Source organism: Rhinatrema bivittatum, chromosome 17 (assembly GCF_901001135.1).
Source record: "Rhinatrema bivittatum chromosome 17, aRhiBiv1.1, whole genome shotgun sequence".
Lineage (NCBI taxonomy): Eukaryota > Metazoa > Chordata > Amphibia > Gymnophiona > Rhinatrematidae > Rhinatrema > Rhinatrema bivittatum.
The window spans coordinates 7,611,516-7,635,393 of NC_042631.1; the positions used below are offsets into that span (position 1 = coordinate 7,611,516).

The 23,878-nt window shown below is 42.9% G+C and overlaps 1 protein-coding gene across 5 annotated transcripts in view; it reads right to left on the reverse strand.

Moving 5' to 3' along the window:
* Positions 1 to 20,856, reverse strand: part of LOC115079432 (catalase-like) — a 46,317-nt gene extending 25,461 nt beyond the window's left edge. Inside the window, exons 1-3 of one of the 5 annotated variants that reach the window (XM_029583027.1) lie at positions 20,838 to 20,856; positions 9,532 to 9,620; positions 6,452 to 6,620 (exon numbers count right to left, since the gene is read on the reverse strand). In XM_029583027.1, the coding sequence (XP_029438887.1) occupies positions 6,452 to 6,620; positions 9,532 to 9,564 (202 nt within the window). In that variant the 5' untranslated portion in view covers positions 9,565 to 9,620; positions 20,838 to 20,856. Of the gene's footprint in view, positions 1 to 6,451; positions 6,621 to 8,346; positions 8,439 to 9,531; positions 9,831 to 9,873; positions 9,908 to 20,837 lie in introns of those variants that run through there. The other 4 variants (XM_029583025.1, XM_029583024.1, XM_029583028.1 and 1 more) reach the window with 4 other exon arrangements.
* Between the last annotated feature and the right edge of the window lie 3,022 nt (positions 20,857 to 23,878).

Consider the following 23,878-nt stretch of genomic DNA (forward strand, 5'->3'; position numbering starts at 1 on the left):
ATTTCACCTGTAAAATCACACAAATTGCTGGTTTACTGCTACAACTTGGGGAGGTGTAGTTGATATTTTTTGCACTAAAGTCCATATAGAACTTTTTATCTTGAGCTCGTCAGTTCAAGTCCTACCTGGGGCTAGGCTTATAACGATTGTAATCTGTTATTAGTAGGTGTCTGGGAAATGAGTTGGTGCCCTCGATATAGCCTAATTAAAATACAAGACCTTTATTTACATAAATGTGTTCTGTTACCTAGCTGAGGAGATGCTATAGGTGTCAAATTCAAAGTAGGCACTGACAGTCGATCATACAGAACCCCACCGCATATAAAACCAGTGATAACATAGAAGGGGACAAAGTGGCTGGACTTTGCCAAAAGAGAATCGCTGCATAATTAATTCACATATTATGTAAATGGACCAGTATTGCAAGAAAAATTTCTCCTGGCACCAGGCCATTCCTGCAGCTTAGGATGGCAGCTTTTAAGTGCATTCCTCAGGCCAGAGGAGACAAAGATCCCAAAAGGCAACCCGGAAGACGGTCTATGAAAGCCAGGTATCTTTTTTTTTTTTTTTTATTTAACTCTTTATTTATTATTATTTTCATATAATAACAATTTTTTGTGCCCATTTGCTATATTTGTGCCATCATACCGCACCTATTGTGGAACATACACATTTTTTTTTAAAGATACAGCCCATGTAATAGGTGAAACTTGAGGAAAAACACAAAAATAGATGCCTTGATCTTTTTCAATGTTTAATAAAACAGAGCATGTACACAAATTGCCCGACTCAGGCCGAGTTTCGCGGTTCAAAAGCCGCTGCCTCAGGGGCTTAAATACTCCACAGTCGTGATAGCCAGCAATGCATAAGATATCTTATGCATTGCTGGCTATCAATGATTGTACATTGGATGAAAATCACTTTACTGAGTTTAAATTACGACTGTGGAGTATTTAAGCCCCTGAGGCAGCGGCTTTTGAGCCGCGAAACTCGGCCTGAGTCGGGCAATTTGTGTTCACGTCTCTGTTTTATTAAACATTGAAAAAGATCAAAGCATCTATTTTTGTGTTTTTCCTGACGGCTATCATAGATCGCCTACCTCTTTGCTTTATAGGTGAAACTTGGCCAGAGTTGGGCTATTTGGATTACACAATTTCTTTTGTAATTATTTAATCTCCCTAATAAATATTCATCAGAACTGTATTGACTGGTCTACGTTTCCTTTTCTGCTACAGAGGAGATTAAAGGGACATTCCCAAGACCACAAGGAGCGTCAGTGAGAGGAGCAGGATTTGAGTCCTGGTTTCCCTGGTTGTCGGCTCATTATTCTAAGCAATAGAGAGCACTTCCTTCCCGTTCTAATTAGGCGGTATTGAGGGTGCCAACTCATTTCCCAGATACACACACACAGACTAACAACAGGCTGCAGTCACCATCAGCCTAGCCCTAGATAGGACCTGAACTGATGAGTTCTATCGGCACAGATGATCAGGTTGAGGCACCTTGCCCCGGGCTGTTTGTAACTGCCTATAATAATCGTGTGCTTTCAGACACTCGGGCTGCTGCTTGCAGCTGAAGTTCCTGTTTCATTGTGACTGAAAGTCATAAGACGGGACTCACATGAGAATAAGGAGACCGGCATGGGGGCTGGAGAAAAGGACAATCTTTGGGGATTAACCATCACTAAAGGGGAGAAGATCACACGCTCTCTGACTTGAAGAAGTTTAAGAAAACGAAAATAAACTCTTTCAACTGGTCTTATTTCATCTGCTTCCATTTGTAGGCCCTTATCACATGGCAGGGTGATGTAGAAGATAAAGTCTGTCACAAATAGGATTAAATAAAATAAGTAAATTATATTACTCTACGTAGACTGTAGGATATGTTATATAAACATTTTCTCAAATAAAACGGAAGCATCTAGGAGGGCCCAGGTGCTTTTTGAGTTTAGAGTGTATGCTGAGTGCTCTCCCCCCAGCCACGAATCAGGTGGGGCATGTGGTAGGCAGCTCCAGTCCTAGAGAGCTGGGAACAGGCCTGCTTTTCCCGACCTCCGTAGTGAAGATTCATTAGATATCTCTGCCCACAAGTAGTCCAAGGATCTGGCGACCATGGAAAGTACCCAAGGACCAGTGGGGAGGAAAGGTGACCTAGAGGGATTCACAAACCTGCCTCTTTTCTCACTGCTTCCTACAGCTGGGACTATGTCCATAGATTACGCAACACTTTGACTGCAATTAGAACTAGAGAACATAAGACTTGCTGTACTGAGTCTGTCCAAGGGTCTATTAAGCCTACAGTAACTAAACTACTTTGCTGAAAAAGTGCAAAAAGCGGAATATAAAAATCTAAATAAATAAATCTAAATAAGCCCAGTAACCTTTTTCCAACAGTGGCCAAGCCAGGTCACAAGAACCTGGCAGGTTCCCAAGGAGCAGATAGATTCTGAGCTGCTTATACCAAGAATAAGCAGTGGATTTCTGCAACTCTACCTTAATCATTCTTAATGGACTTTTCCTCCAGGAACTTGTCCAAACCTTGTTTAAGCGCAGCTACACTAATAGCTTTCACCACATCCTCTGGAAACAAATTCCAGAGCTTAATTATGCGCTGAATAAAAACATATTTTCTCTTATTAGTTTTAAATGTATTTCACAGTAACTTCATTGTGTCCCTGGTCTTTGTACTTTTTGAAAGCATAAACAACTGATTAACGTTTACTCGTTCCACTCCAAGCATTATTTTATAGACCTCTATCATATCCCCCCTCAGCCGTCTCTGCTCCAAGCTGAACAGCCCTAACCTCTTTAGCCTTTCCTCATAGGGGAGCTGTTCCATCCCCTTTATCATCTTGGTCGCCCTTCTCTGTACCTTTTCTAATTCTTCTACATCTTTCTTTAGATGTGGTGACCAGACCTGCACACACTACACAAGATGAGGTTGCACCATGGAGTGAATCAGAGACATTATGATATTCTCTGTTTTATTCTCCATTCCTGTCCTAATAATCCCTAGCATTCTGTTTGCTTTCTTGGCTGATGCTGCACATCGAGCAGAAGATTTCAATGTATCATCAATAATGACGCCTAGATCCTTTTCCTACGTGGTGACTCCTAAATGTGGAACCTTGCATTGTGTAACCATAAATTGGGTTTCTCTTCCCTCAGTGCATCACTTTGCACTTGTCCACATTACATTTCATTTGCATGCCCAGTCTCCCAGTTTTGCAAAGTCCTCTTGCAATTTCTCACAATCCTCTTATGATTTAACAACTTTGAATAATTTTGTGTCATCAGCAAATTTGATCACCTCACTTTTTCTCATTTCCAGGTCATTTATAAATATATTAAAAAGCAGCGGTCCATGAACAGAACCCTGGGGCACTCCACTATTTACCTTTTTCTAATGGGAAAATTTACCATTAGCCCTTCTGTTATCTATCGTTTAACCAGTTGGCAATCCACAACCTATCCCATGACTTTCTAATTTCCTCTCTCATGAGGGACTTTGTCAAATGCTTTCTGGAAATCCAGATGCACTGCATCAACTGGCTCACAGAGATTGGAAAAGGTATATTATGTCTGTGCCTAGGATGGCAAACATTTATGGGCAGCAGGCTGGCTAAGATTTGCTGTCTCCCAGCTCTGCTGAATCTCAATCAGCAGAGAAGAGCCCTCTGCTACCCTGTACCAGTCCCTTACGGGCATGAAAATCCCAGCTCTGTCCCTCTCTCTGCACACACGCTGTATGCATGTACAGGGAGAGGTATTCCAGGGGGGTGGGGTCTGTCCGAGGTTTATACTTTCTGATTTTAAAAGCCATGCATGTAAACTAAGCACCAAACAGCAGGTGCAGCTGCGTGCACGTAATTTTGCTGGGATCATTTTCAAAGTGGATTTAATGCACGTAAGTCCAGTTTGAAAATGGGGGTAACCCGTGCACATGTTTGCCTGCTGACTTAGGTACATGTTACAGAATTGCCCCAATATGGTTACAGCTCTTTTCCTGAAACAAACTTTAAAACACACTGACAACAGCAGAAGCGTTGCTTGCACAGTAAGGGACGGCTCAGAGAAAGCCTAGCAGGAGTCCTTTTGCGGAAGAATTGTGAACGAGTTAGGTAATTTACAATAAGTCGTTTGCTCAAGAGTTTTTTTCATGACTCATCTTTTTTTCCCAACTGGAAAAACAACTGCATCTACCAAGGTGTCCTGCCTAAAGTCACACTGGGATTTTGATTTAAAAAGTTATAAAAAGTTCTAGGAAGTCAGTGTGTGAAGGCTTAACTTAATGACATGCAATTACTATTATTATTTTTAAATGTTGTGTTGCACGTCTCCTTGGAGCTTAAAAACAAATGTTTCTGCTAATTGTCTAAAGTTTTGATAACTAGAATCATCTTAAGTAGAGGCCAGTGAAAAACAAAACAACTTCAGGATATTAGCAAGGAGGGTCTGAGCAGGAGATGGAAGCTTTGCTGTTCTTACTGCACTGCCCCGGAGGAGCCCCTGCACCCCCAGTGCTTGCTTTGTAAATCAATGGAAAGCTCAGGGCCACAGTGGTCAGGGAGCCTGGACGCTGCCTGTGGGTGTATCCGGCTGTCACTTTAATGAGTTTTAATCAAACCTCGGGGCCATCTCAACCGTCAACCATTTGCCGGACTCTGACTCCAGCATCTTATGTCCCTTTGTGTTCTCTGTTTGGCTAGAACTGTCGCCATTTCTAGCCCCTCGGGAATCAATTGAATGTACTGAAATGCCAGCTATGTCAACAAGTCTCCAGGGGGGAAAAAACCCCCTCTAAAATCCACCCCTCCACCCTAAAATGTTTGGGATGGAAAGAAAGTTCTAGAAGAAAAAAGAAATGATTATGAAGCTAAAGGGGGTGGATTCAGGAGTAACATAAAGAAGCATTCATGGGACAGCCTCCCACTGGAGATAGTGGGGCGGGCCAAAACTGTTAACGGATTTCCAGAAAGCACGGGGCAAGGGCAGAATATTCCCTTCCCACAAGGAACAAGCACCATGCAAATGTAACTGAAACTTTCCCATGCAACAATGTTCATCCAGGGGCGAGGGGCCTTGCGTTAAGACTCTGCAAGAGTGCAATAATTGTTATAACGATAAATCCTTTTCAGCATGTGATATCAGGGTGATCAGCAAATGTGAGGGTGCAGACACATGGAAAGCATGGCAAATGCATCCAGGAACGTTACCCGTAAAACTACAAAGAAAGGAAACCGATGAAGCAAGGGAGAAGAAGGAAAGCAAAGGGGCAAATTACAAATACGAGGAGCTGCGGCTGTTATGTAATGAGAGAAGAGGCAGAGTGAAACAGAGAAATCCATCCTCACTTGTATTTATTGTTTTATTCTTCATTTTCATGGGCACTCATGTTATGTACTAACAAAAACTGCCTGGCGTCGCTCGGGTTATCTGGTCCGTAACAGTTATACATTTTAAAACTGAACAAAAGTGAAACTGATGAATATTGTTTTATTTTGTTAAATAATTAACAGAAAGCATATAGACTTAGGAAGCCTCTCTATAAACTACACTGACGGGATATTAGACGTCTTTCGCTGCCCAGCTCTAGAGAGCGCTAAATCAAATAGTGATTGCTATAGAAGAAGATTAAAAAGCTTGGGTTCCAGTGCAAATCCTTGAGGCACTGCCCTACTTACTGCCCTCCAATCGGTTGTACTCATTGTCTTCTGTCTTTTAACCAGTTCATAACAAAGGCATAGCCGTGGGTGGGCTATGGCCCACCCACTTACATCTCAGACTCACACAATCAGCGCTGTTGCAGTTCCCATCTTGTGGCAAAAACGGAGAAAGCTGCCATGGACCCCAACCTGTGGCAGCTGAAGAAGAGGTCTGCAGGTGTGTGTATGTCTGCTTGAGTAGGGGAGCCTGTGTGTGTGTGTGTGTGTCTGTGTGAGTGGGAATCTGTATATGTTTGTGTGTGAATAGGGGAGCGTGCGTGTGTGTGTGTGTGTGTGTGTGTGTGGGTGTATGTGTGTATGTGTGCAAGAGTGGGAGTTGGAGCCTGTATATATTTATGTGTGAATAGGGGAGCGTGTGTGTGTGTGTGTGCGAGTGAGTGGGAGATGGTGTATGTGTATGCTTGAGTAGGGGAGACTGTGTGTATTTATATATGTGTTTGTGTGTGTGTGTGTGTGCATGAGTGGGAGTTGGAGCCTGTATATATTTATCTGTGAATAGGGGAGCGTGTGTGTGTGTATGTGTATGTGAGAGTCTGTGTATCTGTATATATGAGTGGGAGTGCGAGTTTGAGTGTGCACGCCTGATGCTCACAGATAAACATGACAGTGTGGCTGACCAACACAAGTCTTTTATGAATATATAGAAAATATTGCATTTCTCATGCCTCTCACACATTTTCCTGTCTGTATTTAATTATGCTTGAATGAGAAACAGAACATACTCACCTGCCCCCTTGGCATGAACAACTCTCTCGGGGATCCTCTCCCGGTCGAAATGAGCCATTTCATCGATGAAAACCATATCCTGGACCACAAGAGGACCTCGGGACCCCACTGTGATAACATTCACTTTATCCCCTACTGGGATCCCACCTCCAGTGGTCAAAACCTGGGACTTAAAGATACAAAATTATAAATGCATGTCAGGGAAAGGCAGATCAGATCTCACTACTGTATATTATTCAATACAGTGGAGCACCTTATAGCTGAAAAGGGTTGGGCCCATGGTTGTTACAGATAATGGATATTTATGGATGATGGATGCTCCCTTATATATTTAATAAGAAACAGAGAACAAAAGACTACAAAGCACATACAGCTCTTTATTGAAAACTAGTTATTAAACAATGATTCAGCTTGCACATCTCATGCACAATACACTAATAACAGTCTGTTAGGTAATTGGTGCCATGCATTTAGTTAAACTTAAAAAAGAAGAACCAAGTTTGAATCTCATGCCTAGCTGAAGAGACCGTCATAATAGGGAGCTATAGACATTCGATAAACAGCTCTTCCATATGGGATGATAGGAATGCTTAGAGTAAACAATGCTTCCCCTGTCTTTGGATTATCATTGGTCTCCAATATACAATATTTTTTTTCATATTTTTCTTTTCTGTTTGCAAATTACTTTTCTACTACAGCCAAAAAACTGTCCTTATGGAGCAGAAGCAAATGCGATATCCACTGATCTTAATGCCACAGATGGAAATGTCCAAACTTCCAACCAGTGACTTCCCACAATACACTCCAGGTACAAGTCCACAGAAAGCCCTACAAGTTGCGCATTTCGACTCTTCCTCAGGGGCATTGGGTCTTCACTGGAATATTTAAACTTTCTAGTTTGAAAAACAGGATTCAGAAGGAACATGATGGGAAGTATAGAATGAAGCATTCCAATGTTTGTTGGACAGTTTTTTGGCTGAATTAGGAAAATAATTCACAAGCTGAAATGAAAAATATTTAAAACATGTTGTATATTGGAGACCATTGTTTAGACTAAGCGTTCCTATCATCCCACATGGAACAGCTGTTTAGTGAATGTCCATAGCTCTCTATTATGATGGTCTCTTAAGGTAGGCATGGGCTCTATTTGAGATTCAAGCTTGGTTCTTCTTTTTTAAGTTTGATTTTCACCCAGGTAGGTTTTTTTTTTTCTGTGTGTGTTGAATGCATCTAATTAACGGCCTAATTTTAATTCCCTGGCGTGCACCAAGACCTGGAGATACTCACGTGGCCGGGCCTCGCACGCGCCCAAGTGCATTTTCAAAGCGGCCCGGCCACATGCGTATCTCCCAGTACAGCGGAAAAGCGGGATTTTTTTTTTAAAAAGGGGGGGCAGGCCAGGGATGGAGTCTGGGTGGGGGCGCCCGTTAGGCGCTGACCCGGTGAAGCGCGCGCTGGCAGCCGGCCGATGTGCGAAGCTTACTGCTGCTCGGGAGAGCAGGTAAGTTCAAAAATAAATAAAATTAGGTTAGGGGGGGTTTAGGGGTCATGGCAGAGAGGGGGAAAGGGATGAAAGTTAGTTAGGGGGTTCAGGAAGTTCCTGGGAGGGAACTGGGGAAAGGCCTAGTCACATCGACACACATTTATTTATTTATTTATTTATTTCAGAGCTTTTATAGACCGAATTTGTTAAACATTTCCCCTCCTCTACTTGCGCTCGCGAGTTGGCACCCACCTGCATCGATACAAAAATCGGGTACCCACAAGCTTGTGGGGATCGGATTTTATAACATGCACACAGCGACGCGCGCATGTTATAAAATCGGCGCGTCCATGTGTGCGCGCTCCGGGACCCTCACGCGCACGGATGCCCGTGCACCCCTTTTAAAATTTACCTTTAAGGCATCACCAAGGGACGAGTCAGATAAAGCTGCTCATAGAATTTGGTTTCTCCTTTCGAAGCTTGCCCCGTACATTTACCCGATCCCTGGATGGGAAATAAAATGTTTCTGCTCCAGGAAGCTTATGCATTTCAGGACAAGCCCAGACTTTGGGTCTAGTGATGGAAAAATAAGCCAACGTTGTGGTCCAAAATAAAACAGGTAGTAAAGAACTCTTATTTCAAACTCCAGACGCTTCGAAGACTAAGCCCCTTCTTCAATGAACCTTACAATGTCAGCCCCCAGCTCACCCTCTCCCCTTACAACTGCTGCCAGCCTGGGCGGAAAAAAAGAAGAAAAAACGGCCAAGCCAGCTGAATCCTAGTTAGGTAGCAAACCTGTGTGGATAATTTGTAGTAAATGCAATTAGTTGTTCCCCGGCCCTGCTATAAATCCAAATCTGCATCCTAGAAACATAGAAGTTATCAACAGACAAGGAACGCTTGGTCCACCCAGTCACCCTTGCTCTGTAAATGTAATTTGTTCCTGCTGTACAATAACCCCTTCTGCCCCTTTCTCGAGCAGGTGTTGCCAAATGAGTTTGTTTTGCAGATACCAGAAAGGCAAGAACCCCGCTTGTAAGCCAGGGCGCAGTGGGTATGATCTCACCCGAAAACTTACTTTATGTCAAAGAAAGGTTCCTTTTGGATTTCAGAGCGTGCAGGCTGGCGAGGTGTGCGAGGAGGCTCTTGTCATCAGGCTAGGAGCACAGAGCACAGGTGGGGATATTCCTTACCTCACAGCAGGAGATGCAGCCTTTTCCTTGTAAGTCTCCAGCTCCTGAAACGGCTGTGCAGTTACCCCCATGACCCCTGATGCACTTACCCCACTGCCCCAGATAGTGCTTTGCAGCAATGCCCTTTCCCCTTCGCAGATGCTGGACTCCTGCTGTAAAGCCCATGGCCAGCACAGGTTTGCCCCCCTCCAGCCACTAGGATGCTGCTGAAAGCCGTGGGCGAGAGCCCCTAGCATGCAGGCTTCAGGAAACGGGGAGATCCCTGGAAAAGTCTCCTTCCCTCCCGCAGCCGCCAGATCCCTGCACTGGGTGCTCCCACCCATGTGCAAGAATTAGCTCTGCTTGTGACCAGGTAAAAAAAACCAAACCCAAATATTACCCTGACCCTGGCAGAAGAGCCTTACCTTCAGCTGTGCAGTGCCCATGTTCTGGGCCATCTTGCAGCCCTGGCTAAGTTCAGAGAATGGAGCAGGAATGCAGTGCTGTGCAGTGTCTGTGTTGGGGAGAGCAGGAGTATTTCATACATAGTACTGGCCTTCTGCCTCGCCCCCTTACATAATAAGGACGCCCAACCCCAGCCTGCAGCTCTGCTCTACCACAACCCCTCCTTTCTTGGATTTAGACAGTACCTACGTACAAGTAAATCTGAAAATTATATCCCAGGGCTGCAGGCAGTTGTAAACAGCAGCTTCACTTCTCCGCTAAAAACATCCAAATATCTGATATCAGCTTCTTGAAAGCTTTACCATGTGTACCTGCCAGCATTCAGGACTCAAATGGCCCCACAGATTGCACAGGTAAAGGAAGAGAAACTCATTAGAGCCTGAAGTGTAACGATAGGAATAGAGCACTGATTTTGCTTGCCAACCCCGCTGAGCTCTCAGCTCTGGGCTCAATGTCCATGCACAGCTGGAAAACGCAGGGGGTTGGCGAGGATACAAGGCTGGCTCCAGCCTAACTGGTGTCCCCACCACAGTGAAAAGTACTGGCTTCACTCATACCACCTCCAGCAGCTGCTTCAGGGCTCTCCCCCATCCCCCTGATCCCTACCTGACCTCCCCCCCCCTCTGCAAACCCTGGCCACAGCTGGATCCATTACACTGCCCCTCTCCCCTGTATCCGATTGGATCAGACAACACTAATAAAGTCTGGGGTCAGAACTCTACTATAAACCCTGCACCTCGCGTTCAGTAAACAAACTCCTCCAACCATGACCGCAGAGCGTATAAAACTAAATATCTGGTGTCACCGCAGTAACAGCAGCCCAAACTGTCTCCACTACCACACACCCGGTGATGCAACATGAAACCCTGCAAAAAAGCCACTCAGCCCCTCTATTTATTGTATGTAGTTATAGTTTCTTTTTAGATTCTGCCTTTTGTGACATTTCAGAGTGGATTCCATTCAGGTACTGTAGGGTATTTCCCTATTCCGAGAGGGTTTATGCTCTAAGGGCTCCAGGTAATAAGTTGAGCATTAATACTGTTTATTTTATTTATTTGTTAGGTTTTATAAACCGACATTCGATCGAGATATCACATCGGTTTACATGTAACTGAAGAGAAATAATGCAGAGGCTGCTTATTTTACATTGTAACATAGTAACTTAAATGCTAAGATTAGGAAGATAAATATACATAATAACTTTGAAGGTTAATTTACAAGGTAATTTAGAGAGACCATTTAACATGTGAATATGAGAAGATAGATAGGGGAGGGGTGGCATAGAGGAAGAAATATTTACAGTTATATTTTACAAGGGGAACCATTGGGTGGTTGTCAGTGGGCTGGGGAAGATTCATTTCTGAATAGGAGTGGGGGCCTGTGGAAGGGCTATGTTTCTGGTGGGAAGGCTTTTAGGAAGAACCAGGTTTTGAGGTGTTTTTTGAAGATTTGCATAGAATGTTAATTTCTAAGGAGGGGTGGTAGGGAGATCCATAGCATGGGGCCGGCTACTGATATGGCTCACTTTCGGGTAGAGGTGAGGTGTGCTGTTTTGGGGTTGGGGATGGTGAGGAGCCCAGAGTCCATAGACCTGAGATTTCTCTGTGGGGTGTATGGGAGTAAGGCAGAGTTTAACCAGTCCATCTTATTGTTGTCATTTTTTTTATGGATGAGTGTTAGGGTTTTATATTGGATTCTTTGGTTGATGGGAAGCCAATGTAGTTCTTTGAGGGTGGGGGTGATGTGGTCACATTTTTTGATGTTTGTGATGGATCTGGCGACAGCGTTTTGTAGTACCTGTAGTGGTGTGATGGTAGCTTCGGGGAGGCCAAGCAGTAGAGTATTGCAGTAGTCGAGTTTGGAAAAGAGTATTGTTTGGAGAACAGTTCAGTAGTCTTGGGCATGAAGGAGGGGTTTGAGTTTTTTCAGGGTTTGCAGTTTAAAGAATCCAGCTTTGATCATTGTGGAGATGTGCTGTTTGAAGTTCAGCTCATTATCGATAGTTACTCCTAGGTTTTTTGTAGCATGAGTAAGTTGTGGCCCGTTGAGGTTAGGTGTGGAGTTGTTATGGAGGGGTGAGGCGTGGTTGTTGGATGTGTGTAGGATCTCGGTCTTGTTTACTTTGAGGCAGAGTGACAGTTGTGACAGAAGAAGAGATATTTTTGTGAGGAGATGATTCCAGTTATTTAGAGTATCTTCGATGGTTTTGTCTATGGGGAGCAGGATTTGTATGTCGTCCGCATATACGTAGTATGTGAGGTTTGAGTCCGAGAGGAAACGGCAGAGCTGGAGGAGGTATATGTTAAATAGGGTGGAGGAGAGGGAAGATCCATATGGGACACCATGTGGAAGGGGTATCTGGGAAGATTCTGAATTTTTTGTCTTTATAGTGAATGTTCTGTTTGTGAGATATGACTCAAACCATTTGATTGTACTGTCTCGTAGGTCGATTTCTTGAAGTCTGGTTAGTAGGGTTTTGTGATTGATGGTGTCGAAGGCAGCGGATATGTCGAGGAGAATCAAGAGGAAGGAATAGCCACGGTCAAGTCCTCTAAGGATGGTGTCGGTGAGAGTGAGAAGAAGAGTTTCGGTGCTGAATAGTTTCTTGAAACCATGTTATGCTGGTAGTAGGATGTTCTGGTTTTCGAGATGATCTGTGAGTTGATTATTAAATGTTTCTTCGAGGATCTTCGCTAAGAATGGGAGGTTGGAGACTGATCTGTAGTTCGCTGGGTCAGATTTGTCGAGTTGCAGTTTTTTGAGGATGGATTTGACTACTGCATTTTTGAGCTTGTCGGGGAAGATGCCTTGCTCGAGGGATATGTTGATTATATCGGCTATTGGTCTGGAGATGAACTGGGTGACGAGTTTCAAGGTTTTGATGGGTATGGGATCCAGTGGGTGTGTAGAGGGTTTAGTCTTTTTAATGAGGGATTCAATTTCAGTGGATGTGACGGGTTCAAAGCGTGACCACGTGGTGCTGTGGGAGGGTGGTTCTGGAAGGTCATTGTTGACTGGGGGAATCTTGTCGATGATGTTGGAGACTTTGTCTTTGAAGAAGCACACTAGGTTTTCACTGGAAATGGTAGGGATGTCTTGGGTTGTAGTATTCTGGATTGGGTTGGTTAAGTCTGCAACGTAGGAAAAAAGTGTCTAGGGTTGAATTGAAATTTGTGGATTTTTTTGCATAGAAATTCCATTTTGCTGTGTTGAGGTCCATTGTGTAGGTGTGAAGAATTGTTTTGTACTTGTCTTTTAGTTCTGGCGTTGGGGTTCTTCTCCATTGTTTTTCTGTTTGTCTCAGGGTTCGTTTAGTGTTTTTGAGTTCAGGGGTGTACCAAGGAGTGTTGCGCTTGTCTGATGTTTTGATTACTTTTTTTGATTACAACTGTGTGCTGAAATTCAATGTGCAGTTTTGTTTTGTTTTTTTAACATGTAAGCTAATTTTTTAAAACTCCCAATGAGGTAAGCTAATGGTATACTAATGCAATGGGAGTTTAAAAATGCACACAAAAAAATATGATTTACGTGCACAAAAAATGTGTTGTGTGTTTGTGCTAACTCATACTGAGCTCTTAGCTTGAGTGCTGGGACCTGTACTCAGGATTTTTGCACAGAAAATATGCTTTCCCCACATAAAATCTTGACCTCAGATCCTGGCACTGGAACTCCAGCTTCTGCTGGTAGACTAACGTTAGTCCTGGAAACTTTACTCCACTTTGGACTGGAAGTAAAGTTAAGTTTCCAGCACTAAGAAAACACAAGGTAAGCCAGCACACCTCTCTGCAATGGTGGGTAACAGATGAGCTACTGCCTTCCTTAGCATGGGATTTCCATGTGAGTGAGCTAAGAAATGCGCACGCTTCTATGCACATATTTTTAGTGCAGAAAACTCCTTGCTGGATTGGCAGTAAAGTTTGTGCACAACTGCGGGTTAAATGGTGCAGAATGTGGGCAGTTGAAAGGCTACGTCTACCCTCTTACATTACCCCCCCCCCCCCCCCCCCCCCCCCGATTACAAAGGCTCACGCAGCTTAACATGCACTCTACCGAGCTTAATTGATTACTTCAGTCTTTATGTTTGTACCTGAGACAATGAAGGGCGGAGTGACTTGCCCAAGGTCACAAGGAGGGTCGCAGATCTGCCATACCAAAGCAGCACAAACTTCCAGGACTCAAACAGCAACAACCCTAGCTAAGAAAAGGCAACTGTCCCTACAATCCTCCTCTTGGAAAAACAAAACAAGCAGCAAAATTAAGCAGTCGTGCGTATAAAGCCCGTGAGAGCAAAGCTCTCGTTTCTAAAAAGCAGGCAAGCCACTTTATCACACAATACACATGGTAAAGGGCGCTGCAAGGTGGGTCCAAGTTCTGAAAAAGTTCTGACCCGCAGCGCCTGTAACTTATTCTCTCAAACAGAGAAATGTTGTGAGCATTGTATGATGACAATGAATTATGAATCACGGTATTTGGATTATGTTAGTACAACCTTTATAAGATTTATTGCTCATCACCTGAAGCAGGGGATGGGTAAGCACAGGCACTTTAATAAATATATTTTAGGAGATATATTATTTACCTGCCAAGGCTAAATTTATTGAGGAATACAAAAGCCCAAGTTTCTATAGCTCCTCTCTTCCATTACTGCCATCCAACGTAACGCGCCTAAATATTGTGAAAACGTTAGGGGAGTGGTTTTCTCCCACTTCTCTGCAATTTCTAAGTAGTTAAATAATACAAGAAACAGGAAGCTAGGCTCATGGGCTAGGCTTTTGTTTTTTTCCAGTTTCTAATGGTATCAGAATAAAGGACAATTTTCTGGTTGAGGAATAATTGTTCTGCTAGCACCAGACACTAAGAATCGTAATACATGAACCCAGAATGGACAAATCAACGAGCCTTCCCTGTTCTAATGTCAGCAGACACTGAGAACTGGAGAGCTTATGAGAAAATCTCTAGGGAGTGAAATATATGTTTTGAATAAGCTTAGAATAAATCATTCTGTTGAATAGTATTGGTGCATGTTCCAATTAGCTTCTGTATTTTTCCACAAATGTTTGCATTTATTGTGATTTTAAGATCTTTAGAGTATTTTTTTTCTCTACCCCTTTCTTCCCTGGGCAATAATTGACTGAATCCTTTCCTTGTTCGTACGGTGTTGACTTTCATTTAGAAATACATGTCAAAGTTGAATTAAATGGGAAAGCTGAGAAGATATAGCCACATACTTTTCTGAAGGTGTTGCATATAGGGAAAAATAACCGTTACTGTAGTTACACGATGTTAGGTTCCATATTAGGAGCTACCACCCAGGAAAAAGATCTAGGCATCATAGTGCATAATACTTTAAAATTGTCAGCTCAGTGTGCTGCAGCAGTCAAAAAAGCAAATAGAATGTTAGGAATTATTAGGAAGGGAATGGTTAATAGAACGGAAAATGTCATAATGCCTTTATATCGGCTCCATGGTGAGACCACACCTTGAATACTGTGTACAATTCTGGTCGCCGCATCTCAAAAAAGATATAGTTGCGATGGAGAAGGTACAGAGAAGGGCAACCAAAATGATAAAGGGGATGGAACAGCTTCCCTATGAGGAAAGGCTGAAGAGGTTAGGGCTGTTCAGCTTGGAGAAGAGACGGCTGAGGGGGGATATGATAGAGGTCCTTAAGATCATGAGAGGTCTTGAACGAGTAGATGTGACTCGGTTATTTTCACTTTCGAATAATAGAAGGACTAGGGGGCATTCCATGAAGTTAGCAAGTAGCACATTTAAGACTAATTGGAGAAAATTCTTTTTCACTCAACACACAATAAAGCTCTGGAATTTGTTGCAAGAGGATGTGGTTAGTGCAGTTAGTGTAGCTGGGTTCAAAAAAGGTTTGGATAAGTTCTTGGATGAGAAGTCCATTAATGGCTATTAATCAATTAATTATGTTAAGAACATAAGAACATGCCATGCTGGGTCAGACCAAGGGTCCATCAAGCCCAGCATCCTGTTTCCAACAGAGGCCAATCCAGGCCACAAGAACCTGGCAATTACCCAAACACTAAGAAGATCCCATGCTACTGATGCAATTAATAGCAGTGGCTATTCCCTAAGTAAAATTGATTAATAGCCATTAATGGACTTCTCATCCAAGAACTTATCCAAACCTTTTTTGAACCCAGCTACACTAACTGCACTAACCACATCCTCTTGCAACAAATTCCAGAGCTTTATTGTGCGTTGAGTGAAAAAGAATTTTCTCCGATTAGTCTTAAATGTGCTACTTGCTAACTGTTAAGAACATAAGAACATGCCATGCTGGGTCAGACCAAGGGTCCATCAAGCCCAGCATCCTGTTTCCAACAGTGGCCAATCCAGGTCACAAGAACCTGGCAAGTACCCAAAAACTAAGTGTGTCCCATGTTACTGTTGCTAGTAATAACAGTGGCTATTTTCTAAGTCAACTTAATTAATAGCAGGTAATGGACTTCACCTCCAAGAACCTATCCAATCCTTTTTTAAACACAGCTATACTAACTGCACTAACCACATCTTCTGGCAATAAATTCCAGAGTTTAATTGTGTATTGAGTGAAAAAGAACTTCCTCCAATTAGTTTTCATTGTGCCACATGCTAACTTCATGGAGTGTCCCCTAGTCTTTCTATTATCCGAAAGAGTAAATAACCGATTCACATCTACCTGTTCTAGACCTCTCATATCCCTCCTCAACCATCTCTTCTCCAAGCTGAAAAGTCCTAACCTCTTCAGCCTTTCCTCCTAGGGGAGCTGTTCCATTCCCTTTATCATTTTGGTAGCCCTTCTCTGTACCTTCTCCATCGCAATTATATCTTTTTTGAGATGCGGCAACCAGAATTGTACACATTATTCAAGGCGCGGTCTTCACCATGGAGCGATATAGAGGCATTATGACATTTTCTGTTTTATTCACCGTTCCCTTTCTAATAATTCCCAACATTGTTTTTTTTTTGTCTGCCGCAGCACACTGATCCGACAATTTCAATGTGTTATCCACTATGATGCCTAGATCTCTTTCTTGGGTGGTAGCTCCTAATATGGAACCTAACATTGTGTAACTATAACATGGGTTATTTTTCCCTATCTGCATCACCTTGCACTTATCCACATTAAATTTCATCTGCCATTTTGATGCCCAATATTCCAGTCTCACAAGGTCTTCCTGCAATTTATCACAATCTGTTTGTGATTTAACTACTCTGAACAATTTTGTATCATCTGCAAATTTGATTATCTCACTCGTCGTATTTCTTTCCAGATCATTTATAAATATATTGAAAAGTAAGGGTCCCAATACAGATCCCTGAGGCACTTCACTGCCCACTCCCTTCCACTGAAAAAATTGTCCATTTAATCCTACTCTCTGTTTCCTGTCTTTTAACCGGTTTGTAATCCACGAAAGGACATCACCACCTATGCCATGACTTTTTACTTTTCCTGGAAGCTTCTCATGAGGAACTTTGTCAAACACCTTCTGAAAATCCAAGTACACTACATCTACCGGTTCACCTTTATCCACATGTTTATTAACTCCTTCAAAAAAGTGAATCAGATTTGTGAGGTAATATATGATATACAATATTATTTGGTCTCCGATGGAGACCCCATAAATTTGGAACTAACTGGGTAATAAAGAATTTCTACTTGCTTTCAAAACATTATTAGGGGCCAGTCTAACAACAAAAACCTGCAGGGTAATCCAATAGTAGTTAGAGCAGATAATAGGAAACTGGAGATTCACATTAGAATTATCTATCCATTATCTATTGTACAACAGAGTATAAAACTCTTTTACTCATGCTAAGACTTTTTGAGCAGTAACTCTAAAGCTAGTGGGGATAATTTTCAAAAGGATTTAAAAGTGCACAAAGTACCATATATCATAGCAATTTTCAAAAGCCCATTTACCCACTCAAAGTGCACTAATGCATGTAAAATCTATTGAAAATGTAATAGTGAGGTAGCAATTTTCAAAAGTGCATTTACGCACAGAAATCCTTTTGAAAGTTAACCCCTAAGTGGATTATTTTGAATATTGCTATTCACACAGTGATTTAATTACTAACACATTCTAGGACAGATACAGCTAAAAAGCACAAGTCATGCTGATGTGCAGAAAAGAAATGGAAGTTATGACACAAACATTTAGATATGCAGCCGGCTGTAAGAGTAACAAAAGGAAGAATCAGCAGATCCAGGGAAGGGGCCATCAGGTGAAACTGGAGAGGGAACATGAAAACGTTTCACCGAGAGGGTGGTGGAACAGGACCTCCAGAAGAGGTGGTAGGAATTCAAAACATGAAAGGACTTTTAGAGGCAGGGAGGGAAGGAGCAGGCAACCACAGATTGAGTAAAACTTGTGTCAGCACAGCAGGGAGATCTCCTGTGTTTCAGTGGTGAAAAGACTGCGCAGTAAGGAGATCACAGGAAGCTCATGCACCTTACAGATAGTGAAAGAAAGAAAAAAAGGTAAATATTTTGATGGCCATGTTTGTAACACTGAAAAGCTTATACAGCAAATGCAAGAAAATAATTTATTTTTCAAGATATAAAATGCTTGTTAGCTGGTGCCAATGGGGCATGAAAAGTTAGACAGGAACAACTGCAAAACCTCAGAAAGGAAAGGGGGTGAGGAAGGTTACAAAATTTCTGTAACTGCAGACATCTATGCTCAATCTCGTCCATAATGCTCTACTTGTCTCCCCAATATACATACGATCACAAGGGTATGTAATCATATAGATAACTGATGTAAACAATTGGAAAAATCCTTTAATTCATACTTTTGATTCATTGATCGATCCACAAAAAGTTTTACTTAAACATTAAGCTCACACACAGAACAGTGTCCACATTTAAAAGTGTAGACAACCATTGACAAAGCAGAAGGAGACAAAAACCGCAACTTGATTACTGTGTGCACTTCTGGTCACTGCATCTCAAAAAGGATAGAGCTGCACTGGAGGACGTGCACAGAAGGGCGATCAAAATGATAAGGGGCATGGAACGGCTGCCCTATGAGGAAAGGCTAAAGAGGTTACAGCTGCTCAGTTTGGAGAAGAGGCAACTGTGTGGGGATATGATAGAAGTCTACAAAATTATGAAAGAACTTGAACAAGTTAATATAAATCAGTTATTAACTCTTAGATATTAGAAGGAGCAGGGGGCACTCCATGAAGTTAACAAGTAACATTTAAAAATCGAAGAAAATTCTTTTTCACTCAGCGCATACTTAAGCTCTGACATTCATTGCCCGAGGATATGGTTACAGCAGTTAATGTAATCGGGTTTAAAAAATGTTTAGATAAGTTCCTAGAGGATAAATTCATAAATCATTATGACGGTAAATAAGCAATGGTAGCTTGAGATCTTTCTAATGTTTGGGTACTTGCGACTTGGGACTGGCCACTGTTGGAAACATGCCATACTGGATCAGACAAGGGTCCATCAAGCCCAGTATCCTATCTTATGTTCTTATTTCACTATCATGAAAATCTCTATTAATATAGTTAGCTCTTTTATATGCTATTTTCACACAAGCAACCCCCTAGATACAAAATTACTCCCAATTTTTTTTGCTAAAAGAGCTAACTATATTAAGAGATTTGTTATGGATGGAGAAATTGGGAGGAGGAAACAAAATATTTACATGTGTAATGAAGTAATTCACCTTTTATCATCAGAGATTAATAAGATTATAATGTGGCATTGATCTGTTATACAGACTGTTCCACAATTATTGATGGGGAACGTGAAAGAGGTTGAAACGTGTTTACATGTGTAACGAGGTATTCACCTTTATCATCAGAGATTAATAAGATTATAAAGCAGCATTGATCTGTTATACAGACTTGTTCAACAATTTCGAGATAGCGAAGTGAGAATAGCATGTACTCATAATCAAAATGTTAAAGTATGTCTCCTTCTGCTTTGTCAATGGTTGGAAATTGAGAATGGTCTCCATTTTCAAGAACAAAAGTGAGAGGACATTTTAAATGTGGACACTGTTCTGTGTGTGAGCTTAAATGTTCAAGTAAACTTTTTTGTGAATCGATCAAAGAATCAAAAATATGATTTAAAAGTTTTCCAATTGTTCTACATGATTACATGCCCTATGTATATTGGGGCGACGAGTAGAGCGTTACGGACGAGATTGAGCATATAAGATATCTGCAGTTACAGAAATTAATTGCACCTATGATGAATCATTGCGTTAAGGAGAATCATACTTTTGAACAAATTGCTTTGCTGTATACGTGAGGAAGGTAGGAAGCATCCTCGAGGAGGAAATGTCAATGCATACTTGAGAAAAGAATCACAATGGATATATCTGCTTAATATGGTGGATCCAAGGGGGATTAATACAATTGTGGATTGGAATTGCATCCAAAGAAATGAAAGTAGCGTGCAATACGTAGTGGGTATGAATGGTCGCCAGCTCGCCATACCGGCACACATTGATACCCACTTGTTAGCAGGAGTAAATGTGGGTGTAGATTTATACAGACTTTAGAAAATCAGGAGTATGCACAGGCATGTTATCCCCAGCCCAACCGTGCCACCTCCCCTCACACCTAATTCCAATGCTTGTGCATACAAAGACTCCCCACCCCTTGAGGCAATTATTGAAAGCCATGTATGTAAAATTGCATTTTGTGCAAGTAAATGCTTTCAAAAATCAGGCTCTACGTTTTCATAGAAAGGTAGAATAACCTAAAAGTACAGGAACAATAGTTGTGTCCAGGATCTCAGATTTCAGACCTGGAACAAACCAAACACCAGGTTATAATGTACCCCAATAGAAGAAGTAATGTGGGAGGCAAAACCGTAGAGCAGGGGTTCTCACTCCAGTCCGATTCTCAGAACGCCCACAGTATTAGATTATACAAACCCAGTCTCACAGCAGAGGTACAGAATTTTAGTTTGCATAGAGATAACCAAAAACCATGCAAGTTTGCTCTTCAGCAAATACACAGAAATGGCAAGACATTTATTCTGTAGAGAATACAGTAAAAAAATTCTACTTTTTGTAATTCCTATCTTGGATCTTTCCCAGCTTCCTAGGAGCTTGTATTATATCATGCACTGCTCTGTCCAGTGAAGCACTGTGCACTTATTTATTTAACACTTTTCTATACCGACCTTCATAGTAAAAAACCATATCGGATCGGTTCACATCGAACAGGGTAAAAAACTGGAGCGACAACTAAAGTAAATAAACAAATGAATTGGGTCACATACCTCAGTTTGGGAAGTCTGCAATAATTAGCTTTTCTTATCCAAATTCAAAACGGCATGGTTATCTTAGTTGAATCACCTGCAGAACTGAGCTTGGACAATAATTATTCAGGAAAAATCTTGGTGCCGTAAGCTTAGTAATTTCTCAAGAAAAATTACAAGATCATTCTAAATCTGAGCAGCATTGACATTTGAGACCATCGGTATCCACTTGGTTATCTTGAATTACTTGGTGCACACTTGCTATCAGAAGTAATTAGACAAACTCAAAGTATCCATTAGTGTCTTTTACGGCTTCTTCGTTAAGGCTGACGTCCCTGGATGGATTTGGTTTTGAAGGCAAAAAGTTATAGGTTAGAGTTTTCCTTGGCGCCCAGGTGAGTTGCATGTGGCATGAAGGTTCTGACTGCATCCTTAAAGGAAAACAAGATACCACCAGATTAGGTTTTTTTCTATCTGTGTAAGGAGCCACACAGAGTCATAGAAACATAGATAGAAATGAAACATAGAAATGACGGCAGAAGAAGACCAAACGGCCCATCCAGTCTGCCCAGCAAGCTTCACATTTTTTTCTCATACTTATCTGTTTCTCTTAGCTCTTTGGTTCTATTTCCCTTCCACCCCCACCATTAATGTAGAGAGCAGTGATGGAGCTGCAACCAAGTGAAATATCAAGCTTGATTAGTTATGGGTAGTAGGGGAAGTAGGGTAAGTAACCGCCGCAATAAGCAAGCTACACCCATGCTTATTTGTTTTACCCAGACTGTGTTATTCAGCCCTTATTGGTTGTTTTTCTTCTCCCCTGCCGTTGAAGCAGGGAGCTATGCTGGATATGCGTGTATCAGTTTTTCTTCTCCCCTGCCGTTGAAGCAGAGAGCTATGCTGGATATGCGTGAAGTATCAGTTTTTCTTCTCCCCTGCCGTTGAAGCAGAGAGCTATGCTGGATATGCATTGAAAGTGAAGTATCAGGCTTATTTGGTTTGGGGTAGTAACCGCCGTAACAAGCCAGCTACTCCCCACTTTGTGAGTGCGAATCCTATTTTCCACATTTCCTCTTGCTGTTGTAGCTTAGAGCGATGTTGGAGTCACAGTAACCATGTGTATGTTTATTGAATAAGGGTATTATCTCCAGGCAGTAGCCGTCATTCTGGCGAGCCACCCACTCTTTATTGACGGCCTCTTGATTTTATGGATCCACAGTGTTTATCCCACGCCCCTTTGAAGTCCTTCACAGTTCTGGTATTCACCACTTCCTTCGGAAGGGCATTCCAGGCATCCACCACCCTCTCCGTGAAGAAATACTTCCTGACATTGGTTCTGAATCTTCCTCCCTGGAGCTTCAAATCGTGACCCCTGGTTCTGCTGATTTTTTTCCTATGGAAAAGGTTTGTTGTTGTCATTGGATCATTAAAACCTTTCAAGTATCTGAAAGTCTGTATCATATCGCCTCTGCTCCTCCTTTCCTCCAGGGTGTACATATTTAGATTCTTCAATCTCTCCTCATAAGTCTGTACACAATGAGGATGCCCTGTAACAAAGCTTCCTCCTGCTCCTTCACTTTCCAACCTCTAAACTATCTTTATCAGTCTCGGTCTGCGACATTAACTCTTCCGGCAGATTGTCATTTCATCTACTAAAAGTGGATGTTTGGGAAGCCAGAACTGGACTTTAACTTAATCAATCTCTAGACCACTTCCCATAGGCAGCCCAAACTTACATCCATGCTCTCTACAGTCCTGGGCAGGTTACAAAATCAAACATAAAGCCTTGATATAATAATGTTAAAGCAGGAAGAAAAAGGGACTATTGAGCTGTATGTACTAGAGTCCACATCCTCTTAGTGCAAGTAGCAGCCAGAATAGGGGGCATGGCTTTCTTCCAATCAGACAGAACATTAGCTTTGCCATTAACACATTTTGCCTTTTGTGACAAAGTTCTAAGCTGAAAGCATTCGCCAATTGAAAAAAATAAAAGCAGCAGACACTGAGGGGCGGATTTTCAGGGCCCTGCTCGCGTAAATCCGCCCAAAACCGGGCGGATTTACGCGAGCAGGGCCCTGCGCGCCGGGAAGCCTATTTTACATAGGCCTACCGGTGCGCGCAGAGCCCCGGGACTCGCGTAAGTCCCGGGGTTCTCCGAGGGGGGCGTGTTGGGGGCGGGCCCGGTCATCGCGGCGTTTCGGGGGCGTGTCGGCAGCGTTTTGGGGGCGGGTACGGGGGAGTGGCTACGGCCCGGGGCGGTCCGGGGGCGTGGCCGCGCCCTCCGTACCCGCCCCCAGGTTGCGGCCCGGCGCGCAGGAGGCCCGCTGGCGCGCGGGGATTTACGCCTCCCTCTGGGAGGCGTAAATCCCCCGACAAAGGTAAGGGGGGGGTTTAGACAGGGCCGGGCGGGTGGGTTAGGTAGGGGAAGGGAGGGGAAGGGAGGGGAAGGTGAGGGGAGGGCAAAGGAAAGTTCCTTCCGAGGCCGCTCTGATTTCGGAGCGGCCTCGGAGGGAACGGGGGTAGGCTGCGCGGCTTGGCGCGCGCCGGCTATACAAAATCCATAGCCTTGCGCGCGCCGATCCAGGTTTTTAGCAGATACGCGCGGCTCCGGGCGTATCTACTAAAATCCAGCGTACTTTTGTTTGCGCCTGGAGCGCAAACAAAAGTAGGCTATTCGCGCGCCTTTTAAAATCCGCCCCTGAAGGAATAATCGCCCCACAGCATGAAACAGATACAAGAAAAGGGAGAATTCTTAATAGGGGGGGTAGCAAAAAAAAAAAAAAAAGTCTCAATTTTTCTACTGTTTCAGGTGTGGGCCGTATTCTAGGGTTTTATTTCATTTTGTGTTTAAAATAAGATTAAACGCTGTGAGAACCCACCTCTAAGCCTTCCCCTTTATTAAACTATTCAACCCTGACCGGCTGGGCCCACCCTCATGAGCCACCCCCCCTCCCCCCGGACCCACAAAAGTGTCCCTGCTGGTCTAATGAGGGCCTGGGAATGACCTCCACTCTCAGACCTGGCGGCTGTTACTATTCAGATTGGCGTGGGCTGCCCTCTGC